At 40.7% G+C, this 24134-nt stretch overlaps 1 protein-coding gene across 4 annotated transcripts in view; it reads left to right on the forward strand.

Moving 5' to 3' along the window:
* LOC135467036 (copper chaperone for superoxide dismutase-like) overlaps positions 1-13700 on the forward strand; it is an 18882-nt gene extending 5182 nt beyond the window's left edge. For 3 of the 4 annotated variants that reach the window (XM_064744795.1, XM_064744793.1, XM_064744796.1), the window contains exons 4-8: positions 97-283; positions 1705-1753; positions 6081-6146; positions 9163-9326; positions 12092-13700. In XM_064744795.1, the coding sequence (XP_064600865.1) occupies positions 97-283; positions 1705-1753; positions 6081-6146; positions 9163-9326; positions 12092-12230 (605 nt within the window). In that variant the 3' untranslated portion in view covers positions 12231-13700. The remainder of the gene's footprint in view (positions 1-96; positions 284-1704; positions 1754-6080; positions 6147-9162; positions 9327-12091) is intronic. The other variant, XM_064744797.1, reaches the window with a different exon arrangement.
* Positions 13701-24134: the final 10434 nt, after the last annotated feature.

The raw sequence follows: 24134 nt of genomic DNA on the forward strand, positions 1-24134 counted from the left end.
GAAATTATCTGTGCTTTGTGTAATGGGTATATATTATGATTCATTGCTTAAATATAGGGAATTTAAATTTGTAAGCTATTATTTCCTACTTATCAGGAACTGAGAATTTGGGAGCTGCAGTTGCAATGATAGAGTCAGGCAGCAAGCTGATCAGAGGAGTTATACGGTTTGTCCAGTCAGACGAGAACAGATGTGTTATAGAAGGCACCATAGACGGTTTGTCACCAGGTCATCATGCTGTCTGTGTACATGACATGGGAGATTTGACCAATGGCTGCTTGAGGCAAGATAGTCACATGCAGTACTGTTGCCTTATATGTGCTGTAAATGTATGGAAAATGTCCATCACTTATCTCTCTTTATTTCTAGAATGTTGTGACAGCATTGGTGACGTCTGTCATTCGTGTTCACAAAATTGTTACACTTTTTGTGATGGTCAGATGATTGGCAGTCAGAGTATGACCAGCACATTCCAAAAACAAAGGGGAATAAGCATTGACATTTTGAGAAAATTACAGACTGCCAGACTGTCCAGATTTGTGTGGTTTATTTCTGGTCAGAATAGTAATACGCTCATAAATTTATGAGGTAATATGCTAATAAGTTTATGTAGTAATATTTATTTATTTTTATTTTATTAATTTGATTGGTGTTTTACGCCGTACTCAAGAATATTTCACTTATACGATGGTGGCCAGCATTATGGTGAGAGGAAACCGGGCAGAGCCCGGGGAAAACTCACTACCATCTGCAGGTTGCTGTCAGACCTTCCCACTTACGGCGGGAGAGGAAGCCAGCATGAGCTGGACTTGAACTCACAGCAACTGCATTGGTGAGAGGCTCTTGGGTCATTATGCTGTGCTAGTGCGCTAACTAACTGAGCCACGGAGGCCCCCTATGTAGTAATATGCTCATTAGTTCATGTACTGTAGTAATATGCTACTATCTTTATCTAGTAATATGCTAATAAGTTCATGTCGTAATATGCACTTAAGATTATGTGCTAATATGCACATAAGATCATGTAGTAATATGCACATAAGATCATGTAGTAATATGCTCATAGGATCATGTAGTAATATGCACATAAGATTATGTGCTGATATGCACGTAAGATCATGTAGTAATATGCACATAAGATTATGTGCTAATATGCACATAAGATTATGTGCTAATATGCACATAAGATTATGTGCTAATATGCACATAAGATCATGTAGTAATATGCACATAAGATCATGTAGTAATATGCTCATAGGATCATGTAGTAATATCCACATAAGATCATGTAATATGCTCATAGGATCATGTAGTAATATGCTCATAAGATCATGTAGTAATATGCACATAAGATCATGTAGTAATATGCTCATAGGATCATGTAGTAATATGCACATAAGATCATGTAGTAATATGCTCATAGGATCATGTAGTAATATGCTCATAGGATCATGTAGTAATATGCACATAAGATCATGTAGTAATATGCTCATAAGATCATGTAGTAATATGCTCATAAGATCATGTAGTGATATGCTCATAAGATCATGTAGTAAGATGCTCATAAGATCATGTAGTTAATATGCTGATATGTTTAGGTAGTAAAGATGTTAATAAGTACCTGAAGTAGTAAGCAAAATGGCATGAAAAGTTTATGTAGTAATATGTTGAACAGTTTGTGTGGTAATTTATCTGTGTTTTCAGTTGTGGCAGTGTCTTCTCTGGCATAGCGGGACAAAGGCAATCCACAGAGGTAAATATGCCTTTTAAATTTAAGAACATGTTGCTTCAGATAGAAATGGTTTTGTCACCATTGGCTGTTCAGCATGAGGTTAAGAATGCGAGATAAAATATGTGAAGTGGGAGGAATAGAGGTGGTTGTCCTCTTGATATCTCAAATTTCTATCTGTAGCCTAAATATTTCTTCACAGTTTCGAAGACTAATTTAAGACTATTTACTGGCTAATGGTAGGGATAGCTACAAACATACTTTTTAACTGATCGCTTTGAAACAGTTATACTGGTGGACGTGTGGATCCAATTTGCGGCGTTGGACATACAATTTATACATTTCTCCATACACTTGTTGTTCAGCAAGCCTTGGTAGCAATAAGCCATCAGTACTACTTCCACCTATATAGCCTGTAAATCTTGATGTCACATGTGGAACAGTTTGCCAAAGGTCTATGATTTACACTTGGCACTGCGGTTTTGTCCACCCACAAAACTGTTTATGTAGAGGTGTACTGTTCTTGAGTGAGATATTGAACAACAGTCAAATAAAGAAGTGAATGTTGGTTTGCTGTTATGAAGTACATGTAGTAAGAGGTATATTAGGGTGAGGGTATCCATGCTAGGGTGTGTTTTAACTGTCGAGACTAGTGAAAATGCTTCATACATGTACCAATATCAGTATCCAAGTCAAAAACACAGTATCTACAGTAAAACATTAGTCTGGCCTCACTTTGCTCATCTAAAGTGCTATTTCAGTCCTAAGAGAGGCTAGGTGAAAATATTAAACTGATATGAAGTATACGGTTCAAAAACATTTACAGTGAATAACGCTATCTAGCCCCTATAAGGGAGTACTCAAGAACAAACTGCTCGGCAGTTGCCAAATTTTCCTGATGTCACGTGATAATATTCCTTATGTGACAAAGAATCAGGCAGATATATCATCAAGTAAGGCAGTTATGCTGGAATGACATCCTGCACACTTGAGAGTATGACGACATTTGTGGCTATATTTGTAGGACAAAATGAAATTAAGACTCCCAAACAAGTTGCCAATCACCTTTTTGATGGAGTACATTTTCTTTGTTCAATCCAAATGTTCCACCAGTTTATCTTTTTATTTACTACCCTATTTACCCTAGGCACTACTGAAAGCAAAGAAATACATTTCTCTCTCAGTTTTTTGCTGAAGTAAAGGTATGAATTTATTGATCATTAGATGTACAAACCGTGTGAAAAAAGAAACTAAATATTCCTGCTACAATTACACATTGATATTGGTTAAAGTGGGCGGACAAAAAATGTTTGTATCCCAAAAACTAGAACTAGGGTATGCTGAGTGTGACTAACTCTGACTCAAATCAGAATATACTTCGGGATTAAAGCAGACGTGTATGTAGCATGTAGCTCTGACATGTTGAGGACAGCACACTGTCGAAAACGCTGAGTTTCAAGTTAGTAAAGGGAAGAGTACAGATCTGTATTTCTGAAAGCCATATATATATATATATATATATATATATATATATATATATGTATGTATGTATGTATGTATGTATATATATAGACAATTCAGACTTACATCACTCCATGAGAACCAGATGTCACATGTTTTTCTACTACTATCCAAAGTATGGAACATTATCATATCTGACACCAGACAATTCCCAGAATAGCTAGCACAAAATTACAACCTTTGTTCTAAAATCACCTGTTTACACATGTACACAAAGCCTGCTTTACCAGTGAAAACATCACTAGTAATGACCACTCATTGAACATGTAAAAAAATTTCAACACGGTCTTATCTGTATGTTTACAAGTAGCATAAAAGTTAATCTGCTAGTTATTTAAATGCTAAAACATTTAAAGAAATATTAATTTAAATTTTGACAACTGATAGTCTTGTCATAATCTCCTTTCATTAAATGAACAATTAAACAACTGCCTACACCTGTGCTGAAACATTATAGTCTATGACAATGTGATACAATACACCAGACCCCTCCCATACATCAGTAGAGTAACTTTTCATTTTAATAAGAATATCTCATTATTTTAAGCAGATGGTAAACACAAAAAGTTACCCCCAAGAGTTCAACAGCATCAGCATACAATTTCAGGAAAGCAGCGTCTACCAGTTCAGGTTAACAATAATCTTAGCTGTGGATTAATAAAACTATAACAGACAATTACATGTAGTCTATGGTTTAATAACGAATAGTACATAAAGAAAAATATCCATATGAATTTCATTCACGCATTAATAATTATGGTCTAGTTCCCTAATTACATTCACATTATGATATCACATCATAGACTTCCTAGCAATAGGTCATGGCATTATTTATTTCACACAAAATGATATCATTACTTTTATGAAATGGGTAGTTTTTATTTCTTAATATGAAGTATAGAATACTAGAATGTGCCAACATATAATTGTACAGAAATGTTTTTCAGCTTTTTTCTTGCGAGGTAAATTGGGTTTTAAAGCACAGTTTCCGCAGGCTCCAGCAGTCGGTCTGGAAAAGTGACTTGCTGTATTGACATCAGTGGTGATAGTTGTCAAAACAACATTACTGGTGGGAGAGACCAAGGTTGGTACTCCTGCGTAAAAAGAGGAAAATTCTTGTGTATGGAATAAAAACCAGTCAATCAGGTTTCCTTCACCTGTAAATCTGACTGATTCTGTTGAAGTGAAAAATCTTTACCATCGCTATGGCATGAAATACCAATCAAATAAATAAAGAAAGAAAGGAGTAGCTAATAAAAAGTTAGCGAGTTGTTTGAAGATTTAATGCAGTATGCAACACAGTATATGTATATGCCACTTGATATACAGTATATGCCTCCCCTCTATACATTATATGCAACTCACAGTATATGCCATTTGCTATACAATATATGCAACTCGCTATACAGTGTGTGCAACTCACTATACAATGTGGTCAACTGGCCATACAATATATGCAGCTCGCTATACAATATATGCAACCCACTATGCAATAAATCGGACCTATTATATGGCTTTACAATGTAAGCCACACCAAACCCACTATATTTATTTATTTATTTGATTGGTGTTTTATGCTGTACTCAAGAATATTTCACTTATACAACGGCAGCCAGCATTATGGTGGGTGGAAACCGGGCAGAGCCCTGGGGAAACCCACGACCATCCGCAGGTTGCTGACAGACACTCCCACATACGGCAACCCACTACACAATATGTGCAACTTTCTGTACAGTGTAAGCCACTCACAGTATATACCGTTCGCTATGCAACTCGCTATACAATATATGCAACCAACTATGCAATATATGGGACCTATGTAAGAAACAATGTTCGCGTCAGGGTAGTCTAACGGTAGTATTACATCAATTTGATGTGGAAGAGTTTATATTTTAGGTCGAAGGCAAAACCTGAGACCTAAAATTTGTAAACTCTTCCACATTGATTTGATGTAATACTACGGTTAGACTACCCTGACGCGAACATTATTTCTATTCTATTACCTTGGTAGGAGGAAAATGTTTTCGTAGTTATAACAAAAACGACATTGTGGTATAGATTAATGGCTAAAAACGCCCCCACTTTCCCTGACGCATTGTTTTCGTCCAACCAAACGTTCTAAAGGGGCGTGACCTAATTCTGGACGAAACCATGATGTGTTTTACAGGGGGTGTTACAATACGATGCTAAATATTACGGGCATGCTTCACGACCGGGATTATTCAGACATGATATACATGAATATACTTGTCTCAGGAGCCTACATGGCCTAGTGGTAAGGGTGCTAGTACAACATAATGACCCAGGAGCCTTTCACAAGGTTCAGCTCATGCTGGCTTCCTCTTCGTCTGTATGGTGGAAGCACTGTCAGCAACTTCAGGATGTTCATTGCAGCCACTTACAGTTATGTACGAAATCTCTTGTTAGATAGTATAAATGAACATGCTGTTGAATTTTTCCTTCATTGATGCCTTACTATCTTTCCATTATAGCATTTTTGTTGCACAATTCTGGTTTTGAAAGGATCCCCTGTAGATGATTGATGGTTCGTGGTTAAGGTGCATTGAGATAAGTAGAGTTGTCTCCCCTAGTCTACTTAGCCGTTTCATTTAGTCCTCCCTGGTTAGAAAAGAAGGTAACAGAGTGTTTTGATAAATGACTTCCAACCTTTATTTTTGTTTTATCTTTTCTAGGTCTACACCACAGGCCATTCCCAAAAATTTAATCTGTCAGAAAGTGTTGAAAACATTCATTTATGAAAAGGTTTTTCTCTGTTGATCACAGTTATTATTAAACAGTGCATGGCTTACTGGAATAATTTTCTCTGTAGGCTCGTCCCATCCTCCTCCAAAAGTTTTACCAGCTTATCCAGAGAGTTTCCCCAGCTCCAGCAAAGGTATGCTGGAATGTCATTGAGGTTGCCTCTAGATTCCTAATTCTCAGGCAGAAGTGTGATTTGAAGATGATTCCGGAACAATGTATAGCTATATAATTTTAATTATTGAAATTGTCTTATTCAGTAATAACATATATTTTGGCTTTGTTTTTAGATTGCTGTTTGTTAGTTCTTTTTGAACATTAATGCAGACATGAAAGTTGTTATGTGGCAGTGCATGTCAGATTTCAATGTGCATGGTACATTGTATGTTTATTCTTTAGTATTCGTTTGAAATATTTTTGGCCTTATGCATGTATTATAAATGGGTGGGGGGGGGGGGGGAGGGTTGGAGGAGCTACGATGCGATGACTGTGAAAGGGATTGTGCCCAATTCAGTCTGTAGGCATTTCATTGGTCTAGCTTCTTGAGACATGCTCTGTCAGTCTTTGACTGGGGAAGAACCAAGAAAAGCCAAGTACATGTAAAGCTGCTAAGGATGTTGTAAATATTTTTGACACAGAATCCATGGATTCCATGTGCTTTATGCCCCTGCTTGTGATAACGCTACTCTTCATTGTGATAACGCTGCTCTTCATTGTGACAATGCTACTCTTCATTGTCATAACGCTACTCTTCATTGTCATAACGCTACTCTTCATTGTCATAACGCTACTCTTCATTGTCATAACGCTACTCTTCATTGTGATAACTCTACTCTTCATTGTCATAACACTACGCTTCATTGTCATAACGCTGCTCTTCATTGTCATAGCGCTACTCTTCATTGTCATAACGCTACTCTTCATTGTCATAACGCTACTCTTCATTGTCATAGCGCTACTCTTCATTGTCATAACGCTACTCTTCATTGTCATAACGCTGCTCTTCATTGTCATAACGCTACTCTTCATTATCATAACGCTACTCTTCATTTCAATCTTGGTAAAAGCGCCTGACATCACTTTCAAGGCATGCAAAATACGTTGCAGATCAGGACTGTTCTCCTGAATATGAAGTGTGCAAGACTGAACATTTTCCATTAGCTAAAAATTAAACAATTGAGGGTACGATATGCTCGGCCCACTTATGTTAATGATGGCATACAATAGTCGCTCTTGGTTGTCAAGTGATAAATAAGTCATAACGTGATCTCGTGTTATATTGTTATGTATTTTTCAGTTGAGACGTACAACATGATATAAGTAAGCGTAACTCCAACTACATACATATTGTGATAAGTACACGTATGTATGCTGAATTTCATGCATACCGGTACATATAAGTTGCATATCTTTTGGACCTTAATTGTTTTTCCTGATTTGTTTTGAAATTGTTTCATCATATTGAATTGAGACTTGGTAGGCCTGCATGGCTTCACCTTGACAAGTAGCAGATCAAGTTCGAGTTTTCGTTTGGTTTTCACAAAATTATGGCCCTTTCTGCTGTGTTGTTGTGGACTTTGACACGCTGTTACTTCTGACAGCTTCAACTGACAGGGGATACGTATGGTGAAAGCCATACTACCAGAATGCCTGTTTGATATGTGTTTACCATCAATTGTATTCAAAAAGTTTTCACTCATATGACAACTGTCTGCTTTACTAAAGTTAAAGAAACTGGAAGACATACAATTGTAGCCAGCACTTTAACTGTCTGAGCCTGTGACTCAAGGCTTTAACCGTCTGAGCCAGTGAGTCAGGGCTTTAACTATCTGAGCCAGTGAGTCAGGGCTTTAAATGTCTGAGCCAGTGAGTCAGGGCTTTAACTGTCTGAGCCCATGACTCAGGGCTTTAACTGTCTGAGCCATTGAGTCAGGGCTTTAACTGTCTGAGCCCATGACTCAGGGCTTTAACTGTCTGAGCCAGTGAGTCAGGGCTTTAACTGTCTGAGCCAGTGAGTCAGGGCTTTAACTGTCTGAGCCAGTGAGTCAGGGCTTTAAAAGTCTGAGCCAGTGAGTCAGGGCTTTAAATGTCTGAGCCAGTGAGTCAGGGCTTTAACTGTCTGAGCCAGTGAGTCAGGGTTTTAACTGTCTGAGCCAGTGAGTCAGGGCTTTAACTGTCTGAGCCACTGACCCAGGGTTTATGGGTCCAAGCCAGTGACCCAGGGCTTTAACTGTCTGAGCCAGTGACCCAGGGTTTATGGGTCCAAGCCAGTGACCCAGGGCTTTAACTGTCTGAGCCAATGACCCAGGGCTTTAACGGTTTAAGCCAGTGAGCCAGGGCTTTAATTGTCCAAGCAGTGACCCAGGGCTTTAACTGTCCAAGCAACGACCCAGGGTTTCAAGGGTTCAAGTCAGTGAGTCAGGGCTTTAAGTGTCTGGGCCAGTGAATCAGGGCTTTAACTGTCCAAGCAGTGACCCAGGGCTTTAATGGTTTAAACCAGTGACTCAGGGCTTTAACTGTCCAAGCAGTGACCCAGGGCTTTAACTGTCCAAGCCATTGAGCCAGGGCTTTAAGTGTCTGGGCCAGTGACTCATGGCTTTAACTGTCCAAGCAGTGACCCAGGGCTTTAACAGTTTAAGCCAGTGAGCCAGGGCTTTAACTGTCCAAGCAGTGACCCAGGGCTTTAACGGTTTAAGCCAGTGAGCCAGCGCTTTAAGTGTCTGGGCCAGCAAAAGCCCTCGTTTACATTAAAGCATTGAACAGAAACCTTTGGTAAGTTCACTAAGGCAGTCTTTAGTGGATGTCAAAATTAATACAACTGCAGGAAAGCAAAAATGTTAAACCAAATTATTGTTTTCAGCTTTTATGCAAAACTGATTTTTGAAATGCAAGCTTGTTCTAACATTCACTTCACCCAAAGAGACTTCATTCAAAACTCACAGCTTTGTAAGTAAGGCATGGTTGTGTGTGGAAAAATTATAGAAGGCATGTAGATAAAATTTTGGGCTGATTTTATCTTGTCTATCCTAAATGTATGTGTATGTCTGTAGGGCATATCTTGCGTTTGAAGTTAATACGCTTTCTCTATTATGCCATGTTGACATTGATACTGTATAAAACAGGTTGCCTGATCAGTAAGTTTTCTGTCTCAGCCGTACGGCCTCATTGGAGACATAGAGGCAAGGGAGAATGGCAGAGCTGTCTTCCGGGTGGAGAAATCTGATTTCCATGTGTGGGATGTGATAGGAAGATCTACAGTTGTTCATGAGGGAAGCCTGAAGTATGTGAAGGAAAATGATCAGGAAGACAAGAAGAGGTGTGTTTAATGCTGTTAGTTAACATCAGAATGTGTGGGAAGTTCAGAATGGTGAAACATTGTCTGTTGGAATAAAAGATAACACTATAAAACTTTTCAACTGGACAGTGTACATTATTTACTCACGTTGCGTCAACAACCTATCGCCTTCAACAGAGTAAGGTGTTAAACAAAAAGAATTCCTATTTATATTGAAGTTACACACAAAAACAAAAAAAAGTAAACAAACCAGTATATACAAGTTTCATGGTGAACACAGTCCACATTCATGATTGAAGTTAATAATGGTTCTATACAATTTAAAACAATGAGACAACAGGAGCTTGTATATAGTGACCAAATTTGAATATTATACAGTTTTACATGAGTGAACAAATTTTACCATGTTGAGGTACATTTGCACAAGCTAATTAACATTTTTTCAACACTGTGTCCCAGATGTGTGATAGGTTGAATCTGAATCCTCCATTGCAGTTGAGATTGGGATTTTTAACCTTTCTCTCACCCCAGTGGGGCTCTCGGGATAAAATATTTATTGGTATCATATATTGGTGAAACACATCAGCCACTAAGTAACCATTTTAAACAACACCAAAACCCGGCATGAAGTGGCTGTGATTCTGCTCTGTTCCAACATATATGTAATTCAGGTCACGGTTTTAATGGGGACAACGTAAATATTTTATCCAAAGAGCCCCATTGGTTTGAGAGAGGGGTTAACAAAGCCATTTTCATAAAGGTTGAAAATCCCACTCTCAACCGCAATTAAGGACTCAGATTTAACCTGGGACACAGTGTTGATATATACATATACTTCAACCGTGAACTGTGTTCACCATGAAACTTGTACATACTGGTTTCACTTTGTTTTTGTATGTGACTTCAATATAAATAGGAATTCTTTTTGTTTAACACCTTACTCAGTTGAACGAATGAATGAATGCTTGGGGTTTAACGTCGTACTCAACAATTTTTCAGTCATATGACGACGAAGGAATCTTTAGGGTGCATGTACGTGTAATGTGCCTCCTTGTAGCAGGACGGATTTCCACCGCTCTTTTATTTAGTGCTGCTTCACTGAGACGACTTACCGAAGGCAAGTAAGCTGCCCCGCCCGAGCCATTATACTGATACGGGTCAACCAGTCGTTGCACTAACCCCTTCATGCTGAACGCCAAGCGAGGAAGTTACAACTTCCTCTTTTAAAGTCTTAGGTGTGACTCGATCAAGGATTGATCCTGGATCTACCGGTCCCAAAGCGGACGCTCTACCAACTGTGCTATCTGGGCCGGTTTTACTCAGTTGAAGGCAATAGGTTGTTGCCGCAACGACAGTAAATAATATACATTGATCAGTAGAACAGTTTTATAGTGTTATCTTTTATAGTATACTATCGTGGATGTCTGAAAATCTACATTCCTATGTGGGTGGGAAGTTCATAATGGTGAGACACTGTGTGGGAAGTTCAGAATGGTAAGACATTGTGTGTAGGAAGTTCAGAATGGTAAGACATTGTGTGTGGGAAGTTCAGAATGGTGAGACATAGTGTGCGGGAAATTCAGAATAGTGAGACACTGTGTAGAAAGTTCAGAATGGTGACACTGTGTGGGAAGTTCAATATGGTGAGACACTGGATGGAAGTTCAGAATGGTAAGACATTGTATGTGGGAAGTTCAGAATAGCGAGACACTGTAGAAAGTTCAAAATGATGACTTTGTGTGGGAAGTTCAATATGGTGAGACGCTGGATGGAAGTTCAGAATGGTAAGACATTGTGTGTGGGAAGTTCAGAATAGTGAGACACTGTGTAGAAAGTTCAGAATGGTGACACTGTGTGGGAAGTTCAATATGGTGAGACACTGCATGGAAGTTCAGAATGGTAAGACATTGTGTGTGGGAAGTTCAGAATAGTGAGACACTGTAGAAAGTTCAAAATGGTGACTTTGTGTGGGAAGTTCAATATGGTGAGCAGCTGGATGGAAGTTCAGAATGGTAAGACATTGTGTGTAGGAAGTTCAGAATAGTGAGACACAGTGTAGAAAGTTCAGAATGGTGACACAGTGTAGAAAGTTCAGAATGGTGACACTGTGTGGGAACTTCAGTATGGAGATACACTGGATGAGAAGTTCAGAATGGTAAGACATTGTGTGTGGGGAAAGTTCAGAATAGTGAGACACTGTAGAAAGTTCAAAGTGGTGACTGTGTGGGAAGTTCAACATGGTGAGACGCTGGATGGAAGTTGAGAATGGTTTGAAAAAGACATTGTATGTGGGAAGTTATAACGTTGAGACACAGTGTAGAAAGTTCAATATGGCGACACAGGGTGTGAGTGAATTTTGGAATGGTGAGACACTGAGAGAAGTTCAGAAACATGTGGGACTGGATGGAAAGACCCAAATGATGAGACGGTGTGTACATGAGATCAGATAGTGAGGCACTGTCTGTGGGACATTCAGAGTGATGAAGCACTGTTGACACACTGTGTGGAAAGTCCAGAGTGGAGATGCACAATGGGTGGGAAGTTCAGATGTTTAGATTGATGAAGCACTGTGTGGGGGAAACTGACAGGTGAGGCACTTTGTGTGGGAAATTCAGAATGGTGAAACACAATATGTTTGCCAAATGTCAACCATTTCTCTCCAAATGAGTGGTGAAAAAATAAGCTGTTTTGGTTTGGTGAAATTCTTGATTTTATCGAAAAAATTACTAGTGGTTGTGAATTGATGAAGGGATAGTACATGTGTGTAAATTTTGTCTCCTTGACAGGTTAGCTTGTGGAATTATTGCACGATCAGCTGGACTGTTTGAGAACAGTAAAAAGATCTGCGCATGTGATGGACTGACTGTGTGGGATGAGAGGGATGTACCTGCGGCTGGGGGGAGTAGACAGTCCAAGAGATCTTGACAATCACAGCTCTGACTGCTCAACAAACAGTGCTTTTCTGAGATATGCTACTTTTGACATCTCTCACTTGCAACTCTCATGATGTTGACTTTCTTGGATGTACATTGTACTAAATTCCTCACCTTCAACAATTTTTTCTCACAGCTCTCGGTATGTTGATTTTTCTAGAAAGAGCTAAAGGCCTCACCTGTGACAACTATCACAGCTTTTGGGGAGTTGCCTAGCAGCCTCATCTCTGATAGTCTTTTCATTTCTTTGGCATAATGATGTCAGATTGTCTTAGTGTGATTCATAAAACCTTGTTTCTGAAAAGAGCTATTTGTGTACCACAGTTTTATTTTCTTTAGTGTAACATTTTATTAAGCTTTTATATCAAAGTGTTAAACAATTGCAGTTATTATTTTCCATCCACGGTACATCTGTCCATAAATTCTTTCATAATCTATGTTTCACGCTTATATATTTGAGTTTTTTTTTTCTTTTACTCTTAATGCAAAGTGATAGAATGATAGAAAGGTTTGAGGTATGTGAGTGAGCTGTTCATTCAAGTAAGGCTACAGTATATAATATTTTAATTTTATTTTAATTTAATTTTAGTGAAAACATGGAAATATATTACCCAAGAAGTCATCAGATGTACCGGTAATATAAATTAGAAATATTTTAAACCAAGACAATGTAATCAGATTTAAGGATCAGAGACTAGAGTGTTACTGTTTTGTTATGTGCCATGTCATCAACATATAAATGCTATGTCTGCAAGTGCTCTGTGTGAGTATTGCTTCATACACATAATGGTTAAGCCCTATAATTATTGTAGGTCTACATTTTTATATACAGAATGTCAAAATATTATACATTGAATTTAGTTGACTTTAGTGTATGATGCCATGATGTTGCACAGGTTAACATTGTAATACACTGTATTTATTATTTTTTTGCAGTGCTTGTGTCTGAGTAGCTGGTTGTACAATGTATTTTGGGGCAGTGCTTGTGCCTGGCTAGCTGGTTGTACTGAAGGCTAGTGGTTGTGTCTGGCTAGCTGGTTGTACTGAAGGCTAGTGGTTGGGTCAGGCTAGGTGGTTGTACTGAAGGCTAGTGCTTGTGTCTGGCTAGCTGGTTGTATTGAGGGCTAGTGCTTGTGTCTGGCTAGCTGGTTATAGTGAAGGTTAGTGCTTGTGTCTGGCTAACTGGTTGTTCTTAGGGACAGTGCTTGTGTCTGGCTAACTGGTTGTTCTGGGGAAAATGTTTGTGCCTGGCTTACTGGTTGTACTGAGGGTCAGTGCTTGTGTCTGGCTTGCTGGTTGTACTGAGGGCCAGTATGTGTGTTTGGCACGCTGCTGTACTGAGGGGCAGTGCTTGTGTCTGGCTAGCTAGTTGTACTAAGTCAGATCTGCATTAGAAAGATGAAAGAGTCTGGTGTGAGAGAGATAAATGCTACCACAATCTTTGTTTTGCAGTACATTTGGAAGGACCTGCATATGTATGTCATAATAAATAATGAAAAGCATCTTGCATTTGATATGTAAACTTTGTTCATTGTAAGTTTCAGAACAAAGAAATACTTGTAGCTGATTGTAGGAGTAATATAAATGGTTTGGGAGGTACTGGTGTGTAATATTTATTTATTTATTTATTTGATTGGTGTTTTACACCATACTCAAGAATATTTTACTTATATATGACACCGGCCAGCATTATGGTGGGAGGAAAGTGGGTACAGCCAGGGGGAAACCCACAACCATCTGCAGGTTGCTGGAAGACCTTCCCACATACGTGTAATATGAAAGATACTTGATACTGTTAGTTATGACCAACTGTATATGTAGGAGGGGAAAGTCTTTTTGCTCTCTGTCTGGTTTCCTCCACAGAACTGCAAACTTGTGTCGGCACCAAAAAGGTGTGAGGGCTATCTTCAACCTCTAGTGACCGGCCCTGCTAGCACAGTTGTTAGAGCATCCACTTTGAGAGTGGTAGATCTAGGGTCAACCCTGGGTCGAGTCACACCTAAGACTTTAAAAGAGGAGGTTGCAGCTTCCTTGCTTGGCGTTCAGCATGAAGGGGATGGTGCAACTACTGGTTGATGCGTATCAGTATAATGGCTCTGGCCAGCAGCTTACTTACCTTCGGTAAGGCGCTCAGTGAAGCAGCACTAGATAAAAGAGTGGTGGAAATCCGTTCTGCAACAAGGATGCATATTACATGCATTCCTTCATCGTCGTATGACTGAAAAATTGTTAAGTACGACATTAAACCCCAAGCACTCGCTCACTCACTCACTCACCCAAGCTCTGATGTCCCCCATCAGAGCACCTGGCAAGTTATGAGGGTTATCTTCACTCTCTGGTTTCCACCACAGAGCTGCAGACTTGTGTTAGGCACCTGACAAGGTATGAGGGTAATCTTCACTCTCTGGTTTCCTCCACAGAGCTGCAGACTTGTGTCAGGCACCTGACAAGATATGAGGGTTACCTTCTCCCTGTAGTTTCCTTCACCAGGCTGCAGACTTGTGTCAAGCACCTGGCAAGATATGAGGGTTACCTTCTCTCTATGGTTTCCTTCACCAGGCTGCAGACTTCTGTCAGGCACCTGACAAGGTATGAGGGTTACCTTCTCTCTCTGGTTTCCTTCACCAGGCTGCAGACTTGTGTAAGGCACCTGGCAAGATATGAGGGTTACTTTCCTTCAGGCTGCAGACTTGTGTCAAGCACCTAGCAAGATATGAGGGTTACCTTCTCTCTCTGGTTTCCTCCAGTGGTCAGCAGACTTGTGTCAAGCACATGGCAATGGTTGAGGGTTTCCTCTAGTGGTCTGCAGACTTGTGCCGGACACCTAGCAAGATGAAAGGGTTACCTTCTTGTGTCAGGCACCTGGCAAGGTATAAGGGTACCTTCACTCTCTGGTTTCCTCTGCCAGGCTGCAGACTTGCGTCAGGCACCTGACAAGGTATGATGGTTACCTTCTCTCCATTTTTTCCTTCACCAGGCTGCAGACTTGTGTCAGGTACCTGGCTAGGTATGATGGTTACCTTTGCTCTCTGGTTTCGTCCAACAGGTTGCAGATTTGTATCAGGCAATGTCACCAGTGAGGTCACACCCAGCTGTGAATAACCCAGACTGTGTCATCAGTGAGGTCACACACAGCAGTGTCCTGCCTAGGTATGTGAGTTCACACATAGCTGTGACTGATCACACAGCTGTGACTGGCCCAGATTGCATCACCAGTGAGGTCAAACCCAGCTGTGACTGGCCCAGACCATGACACCAGTGAGGTCACACACAGCTGTGACTGGCCCAGATTGTGTCACCAATGATGCCAAACCCATCTGTGACTGACCCAAACCACATCACCACTGAAGTCATACACAGCTGTGACTGGTCCAGATCATGTCATCAGTGAGGTCACACCCAGCTGTGACTTGCCCAGACCGTGTCATCAGTGAAATCACACGCAGCTATAACTGGTCCAGATTGTCACCAGTGAGGTCAAACCCAGCTGTTACAAGCCGGTATTGGTCATTCTTATGGCCTGTGTATACCCCTGAGCTATCTTCAAGCTGGGGCCGGTCGTTCTTATAGTCTACCTAGATGCTACAGAATCACCTTCAATTAATACCTAATTATTCTAATTTCTGATGTAATTATTACAGATTCAGACCCACGTGGGGGCTGGTCATTTTTTATAGGCACATGCATACTATAGAACCACATCCACGTGTGGACTGGTACCACAGAATCACTTCCACCCTGGAGCTGGTCATTTTATAGGCACATGCATACTTTAGAACCACATCCACGTGTGGACTGGTACCACAGAATCACGTCCACGCTGGGGCTGGTCATTTTTATAGGCACATGCATACTATAGAACCACCTCCACGTGTGGACTGGTACCACAGAATCACTTCCACGCTGGGGCCGGTCATTTTTATAGGCACATGCATACTATAGAACCACCTCCACGTGTGGACTGGTACCACAGAATCACTTCCACGCTGGGGCTGGTCATTTTTATAGGCACATGCATACTTTAGAACCACATCCACGTGTGGACTGGTACCACAGAATCACGTCCACGCTGGGGCTGGTCATTTTTATAGGCACATGTATACTATAGAACCACATCCACGTGTGGACTGGTACCACAGAATCACTTCCACGCTGGGGCCGGTCATTTTTATAGGCACATGCATACTATAGAACCACCTCCACGTGTGGACTGGTACCACAGAATCACCTCCACGCTGGGGCCGGTCATTTTTATAGGCACATGCATACTATAGAACCACCTCCACGTGTGGACTGGTACCACAGAATCACTTCCACGCTGGGGCTTGTCATTTTTATAGGCACATGTATACTACAGAACCACCTCCACGTGTGGACTGGTACCACAGAATCACTTCCACGCTGGGGCTTGTCATTTTTATAGGCACATGCATACTGTAGAACCACCTCCACGTGTGGACTGGTACCACAGAATCACTTCCACGCTGGGGCTGGTCATTTTTATAGGCACATGCATACTATAGAACCACCTCCACGTGTGGACTGGTACCACAGAATCACTTCCACGCTGGTCATTTTTATAGGCACATGCATACTATAGAACCACCTCCACGTGTGGACTGGTACCACAGAATCACTTCCACGCTGGGGCTGGTCATTTTTATAGGCACATGTATACCACAGAACCACCTCCACGTGTGGACTGGTACCACAGAATCACTTCCACGCTGGGGCCGGTCATTTTTATAGGCACATGCATACTATAGAACCACCTCCACGTGTGGACTGGTACCACAGAATCACTTCCACGCTGGGGCTGGTCATTTTTATAGGCACATGTATACCACAGAACCACCTCCACGTGTGGACTGGTACCACAGAATCACGTCCACGCTGGGGCTGGTCATTTTTATAGGCACATGCATACTATAGAACCACCTCCACGTGTGGACTGGTACCACAGAATCACTTCCACGCTGGGGCTGGTCATTTTTATAGGCACATGTATACCACAGAACCACCTCCACATGTGGACTGGTACCACAGAATCACTTCCACGCTGGGGCTTGTCATTTTTATAGGCACATGCATACTGTAGAACCACCTCCACGTGTGGACTGGTGCCACAGAATCACTTCCACGCTGGGGCCGGTCATTTTTATAGGCACATGCATACTGTAGAACCACCTCCACGTGTGGACTGGTACCACAGAATCACTTCCACGCTGGGGCTTGTCATTTTTATAGGCACATGCATACCACAGAACCACCTCCACGTGTGGACTGGTACCACAGAATCACTTCCACGCTGCGGCCGGTCATTTTTATAGGCACATGCATACTGTAGAACCACCTCCACGTGTGGACTGGTACCACAGAATCACTTCCACGCTGGGGCTTGTCATTTTTATAGGCACATGCATACCACAGAACCACCTCCACGTGTGGACTGGTACCACAGAATCACTTCCACGCTGGGGCCGGTCATTTTTATAGGCACATGCATACTGTAGAACCACCTCCACGTGTGGACTGGTACCACAGAATCACCTCCACGCTGGGGCCGGTCATTTTTATAGGCACATGCATACTGTAGAACCACCTCCACGTGTGGACTGGTACCACAGAATCACCTCCACGCTGGGGCCGGTCATTTTTATAGGCACATGCATACTGTAGAACCACCTCCACGTGTGGACTGGTACCACAGAATCACTTCCACGCTGGGGCTGGTCATTTTTATAGGCACATGTATACCACAGAACCACCTCCACGCGTGGACTGGTGCCACAGAATCGGTGGTATAGCCTATATAAATACTGTACAACCATGCACCTTCATGTCAGAACTGGCAATGCTAATTTGGCTATTGTTCTTGCTCAGGTTATTTTTCTTCTTCCCTGACAACTTTTTTTCTTTTTCGTTTTGCGATAAAACTGCGTGTCACAGCTGTTAACTTTCTACACATGTTCATTACCAAATCGCTTGGGCTACCTGCTGGAGTATACCCACCTATGACCCACTTTTCTGCCATATTGGAGAAGAATGGAAATCTAAAAAAAAAACCTTATTCTCCAGAACCGCTTATCCGATTGCATTGAAAACTGATATGCATGTACAAGGCTACTGGGGGGGTCAGGATTTAAAATGTTATGCAAATCGGTTGAGAAATGTGGAAGCTCGCTATTGGTCGTTTTAGTCTCCTGATGACCTGTGGATGAATTTTGAAAAAACAAGACAGCAATTAGATGTAGTTTGGCCTGCTGAATACAACCGTGGTTTTACTCAAAATTGCAATTATAGCTCATTTCAGTTTCATTTTTCAATTGTTCCGTGACCGGACACCGCAGTAGCTATGAAGCTGCAAATTGGTCAGTAGATAGATCAACCACAGATCTTAATTTTTGACTGGTTGGACCGCACAGCTACGACTGTTTGTTTTGCCACTAAAATGCATTTAAAAACTTGTTATTTTTATTCATTGTCAGCCCGTCCAAAAACCGGTAAAAAGAGGTAAAGGTAGGAAAAACAAACTTGACATTTTCAATAGCCAACATAAGAAGCAGCTTTTGGCATTTGTGCTGTTTGGCCAGTCACGTTATTTAGCAGCCATTAACCAGGGTTACGTAAATGGTGTCCATTTATAGGTACATAAAAACTTAATCAGGCAGCCTACATCCTTCGTAGTCATTAGTGTACTGTAACTACTCTGTATATCATATGTATGTAGATGTGCCAAACGGAACAAATCGACCTTTGGGAAATATTTGAAGGCGTGCATGTCCCCATTTTTCTAACACTGCTTAACGATTTTTTTGCATACATAGAGTACACGTATAGTGCTTTGCACTCAGCTTTACAGCTGTAACAGTTTTCTGTGACCGATAAATATGGTGGAAAATTTAGCTTTTTCGCAATTTGCGGCAAACCTATCAAACTACGTCAAGCAGTGTACTTAAAATATTTAAATTCAGAAAATTTTAACCACGTGACAAATTCGCTAAGCTGGGATCGAATTCTGACGTGACTGACTGGCATGAGCGATCTGCCTGATGTCTGTTTCACGATGTCATTCATCTTCGCCGTTCAACTGCCCGAGACACATCTGCGTCATATCACACAGCCCAGAGACAATTAGCATTTAAAACGCTTAAGTAATTTGGTCAAATCGGGGAACATTTTGCCAGCATATATCCTTTACTATCTTCTCTCTTCTATTTTCACTTCAAATTTCCAGACACATTTTCTTTACACTTATATCTTTCATATGAGAGCATAAGTTATTGGTGGAAAATCAATACATAACCAGATACACAGCTTTGAAACTTCCAATGCGACCTTTACACCGTTTACCATTGACGCAGTCGGTGGGTCATTTGCATTCCCGCGAATAGATCGGCGAGCCTGATGATACTCCGCTATGTCCAGTGAGAAACCGCTATTCCTTATCAGAGCATTGTTTTTTTTTGCAAGAAATAACACAAAAAACATTGCCGTGTAACAGTACGTTTATACTTCCATATATGAATCCACGACCTGCCATGCACAGACTGACTGCTTTACTAATAGCTCGGCCGTTGTCAGGAACCGAACACCTGGACCAGGGCACATGTAGATATCTGTCAATCAACGGGGCCTGGGTAGCGTGCAGTAAAGAAGACAAGGTTTGAGCAAAACGAAGCTGACTTTTAGAAATACATGCACAACATTGGGTTGCAATGACACTGGGTGACATGCATAAGTAATAAATAGGTTTTCCGTTACTCACATATAAACTTAGTGTGGGGCACACTGAGTGTAGAATAAATTTTGTGGAAACTTATGTAGACAGAATAAAACTGAATTTATTGCATATTTCCAGTGGTGTTTTACGCCGTACTCAATAATATTTCACTTATACGACAACGGCCAGCATTATGGTGAGAGGAAACCGGACAGAGCCCAAGGAAAGCCATGATCATCCGCAGTTTGCATGGGAAGGTCTTCTCACGTACGATCAGAGAGAAAGCCAGCAGGAGCTGGACAAACTCACAGCGAATACAAACGGATATAAAACCAATGTCCTCCACGCTGAATAATTTTAAACCCAAATTTTAAGCTACCAAAAGAAATTAAAAGTAATTAAGGATATGTTAAGCTTGTCGCAGAGATAAATTCAAATGAAATACCACCGTTTATATGCTGCATTATGATATGGCTAATTTAACATAGTTAAAGTGGGAAGGTCTGACAGCAATCTGTAGATGGTCGTGGGTTTCCCCCGGGCTCTGTCCGGTTTCCTCCCACCATAATGTTCACAAGTGAAATATTTTTGTGTACGGTGTAAAACACCAATCAAATAAATAAATAAATAAATAACATTGTTAAAGGATACATGAAAAGGAAATCCAGAACGAAAGATTTAGGGGGAAATGTTGTGCCAAAAAATCTTTTTTGACGCGTTGTTAATATCTTGTACGGAAAATATTTTCCGTCAATGGCTGAAAATTTTCGGGATTTACGTCATCGCTGTACCTACGACGAGGTCAACTTTGCCCCCCTCGCCGCCCCCATTCGGGCTCTCTTTCACACACACTTGTTTGATATATATAGGTATCACTGTTGAGATCGCCACCGCAGATTACTGTATTTCTGGACTGACCGCTGGTCCATTAAGAAAACTGTAGTTTAAAGTCAATTTACATCCCAAGAAAACAGATGTGACGCCTTTTTGTACATTTATATCTTGGAACATGAATTCCACCGTGACGGAATCACCATTCGGGCATGGTTTCCTCAAGCTTAGGCTTTCCATAACACAAGCTGTTAGCTCAACACCGAACGTCTCTTATTTTATCTAAATTTTAATGTCGTGGCTTTCCAACACGAGACACGATTAGTTCTAATTTCAACTGAGGAAGAAAATTTCATAGCATGAAAACAGCGTGACGGAATCACGCTAAATGGACACAGGCGTTGACCCAACGTAGTGTTTATCATTAATTCTGCGAATTACCGTTCAGTAATCAAATAAATTCTGCAGATAAATGAACACAGATAATTGTTAAAAGGAACAAACATACCAGTCATTAACACTGCGTGCGTGATAGAGATTTAAACTGATAAGAAGTCGTGACGGAATCACAAAAAAATCGTGACGGAATCACGTGTACAATTTGTTCAGAAATGTGGACATAACAATCACTAAAACGTTGTGCAGAATAAATTTGTATCATCTATTTTCAGTTCTTTACCTTCTCTGATATGTATGTTCAAAACACAATATAATTCAAATTGAGATAGGTGACCATTAGGTTTGCACAAACATTACAACACCACTGGTACTTTTATTCCACTCTTTATGTAATAAGGGGCAGATAACTCGATGACATATTTCCCCTAGTTGGATACTTTTGATCAAAGAAGACTAAATGTGAATTTCGGTTAAGTCCGATTGTACACGATAGCAGCGTCGCATGGCAAGCGTGGCACCCTGTTTAGCACTGTTAGCAGCAGATTTTAGAACGGTTATAACAATTAAAACAACTGATGGAATGAAACAACAGGGTTTGTACATAACACCTGTGTACGTTTCATTTCCAGCATCGCAATGAGATGTGTGTCAGTGTAAATGTATGTACAAATTTCGCGATTTCATTCAGAGGCAATCACTACAGATGAAAAGCTCGATGTCGTCAATTACACCACTTATTTCAGCGCATGATTCATGGAACCGTTTGTTAGTCACATTTTAGCCGGTCTTCACTTTTCTTTTAGCCAGTCTTTACTTTCCTTGGGGTTCTTCTCATCTCCGAATTCCCACTCACACTTTCCACATAAGTATTTCGTGCTCTGCGATTTTGGTATGTGTGCCAGGGGAATATCGTCAGATTCAGTTGATGATATATCGCCGTCATTTTCCAGCAACATATCTGAATCCTTGTTTAGTAAAACATGGACTTTACTGCTGAAGCCTGATTTGTAAAAAATTTGTAGTCTTTAGTTTAGTCTTAATTTTCTCAAGTCCACTAGTGGCCAATTTTAGCTGACTACTCATGTTGTTGACATCTTGCTGTGTTGATGTTAATTCTCTGATTGTATCTGTTGCAGGCTGCACGACACTTGCAAAAGACTGGACATCTGTATCAACGTCCTGCCTGGACAAGACCCGTCTGTGCACTGTGCGTTTTGCATTTCCACCTAACGCGTCATTAGGACCCTTTCCGTGGCTTGTTGCCGAATAGCTCCGAGTTAGTGTCAAGTTGATTTCTCTTTCCAGTACTTCGATCAAAGAAAATATCAAAGAATCTGTTCTTGAACTGACTACTTGGTCCGCCCGTCCTGATGTTAACTGTTTTGACAAAAGGCAGATTTGTTTTTATATATTTAAGAGCAGCGTAAGTGTACGTGGACAAGGCTCTTTTTTTCATGCCCCTTTACGTCTGACACAATGATGGGAAAGTGGACAAAACTTCTAGCCCATGCCATTACGGTGAAAATAATTATTTGCCGTTGTCTCCAGTGGGCAGATTGAATTTCATCTTGAAATGTAGCGGTATAATTTTCCGCAAAGTCCATTTGCAAAAGGCACGAAATGGTCTCGGCAACTTTTGCTCCTGTCTTGTCTGCTTCATATGACTCGGCCGGCTTACCTTTAATGAAGACGTGCCATTCGAATTTTGGAAGTTGATTCTTTAGGCTACTCAGTGCTTCCGCAATTTGGGCTTCTTTTCGGCCTTTCACAAGAAAACCATTGTCGTCTTGTTCCCACTGGAACTACCGCATCGTTTCCTCCATATCCAAAGGGAGATCTCGAAACTCAAACATTTTCCCATCTGAACAAACAATGCAATCATTTGACATACACTCTTCAGATAGCGTATTGCAGACACACGGCGACAAGAAATCGCGTTCAGAGTAAAGTGGTATGGAGTCGCAATTTCTGTGCAAGCTTTCCATTAGTAAGATGATGTGATTGTGATATTTGCACCCACACACATTAAGTGGTATCTGTGAGCTTAATAGCAAATACTTGGGGCATAGAGCAGCAAATGACGATTTTCCTGTTTTGCATTCTGGCATTTCGGACTTGAATAGTTCAAATGCCTCTGACATAGACATTGACATGTGCCTCCTTTGTTCTGTGACCTTTAGTCCATTTGCATCTCTCATAATAATGACATCAGCTTTCCCAGGTGCAACGCGTGAGATAGATTCACTCTCATAAAATTTATGTATGTCGGATCTTGTTTGAATATGCAGCCCTGTGTTTCGTAGCTTGTAAGTGGTTTTGAACTTCACCGACGAATATCTTGAAGCTAACCCCTCAACAACAGTTACACTTTGGTAGCGACTTTTCTGCCCTACACTTAGCTTTTCCAAACGACTGCGATGACTAGTAGGGAGTTTTGTTCTTCCAGGATGATGAGACTTTTTCTCTCCGTGATCGAGATCGAGTATTTAGATCGAGTACTGCGAAACTTTTCCAATGCCTCTCTGTCATTTTGCAGACGGGTGTCTTTCTGTTTTTGGCATACCCTGAACCTATATAAATACAAGGACATTAGTTTGAACCAATAAAGATACAACTACAGAAAACTTAAAGATTTATTTTTTTATGTAACGTTTTATTTGTCAAAGAAATATTTTTATGTGACGGAATCACCTAAAATAGGTGATTCCGTCACATTTTCTGTGATTCCGTCACGCAAATTAACCTAGTTGCCATACACCATACAGATTAATCTGTTTACTGTTAGAAATGCTATCATACTTTAGCTATAGTCGGAAAAGAAAAAAAATCTCTAGGGTCCCGTTTTCATATTAAATTTTGATCAATTCATACTTTTTGTGACAGAATCACCAAATTCAAAATTTGAGTTTTCGGTACACGTTTATGTTTTCTTGGATTGATTTA

Source organism: Liolophura sinensis, chromosome 6, assembly GCF_032854445.1.
Source record: "Liolophura sinensis isolate JHLJ2023 chromosome 6, CUHK_Ljap_v2, whole genome shotgun sequence".
NCBI lineage: Eukaryota > Metazoa > Mollusca > Polyplacophora > Chitonida > Chitonidae > Liolophura > Liolophura sinensis.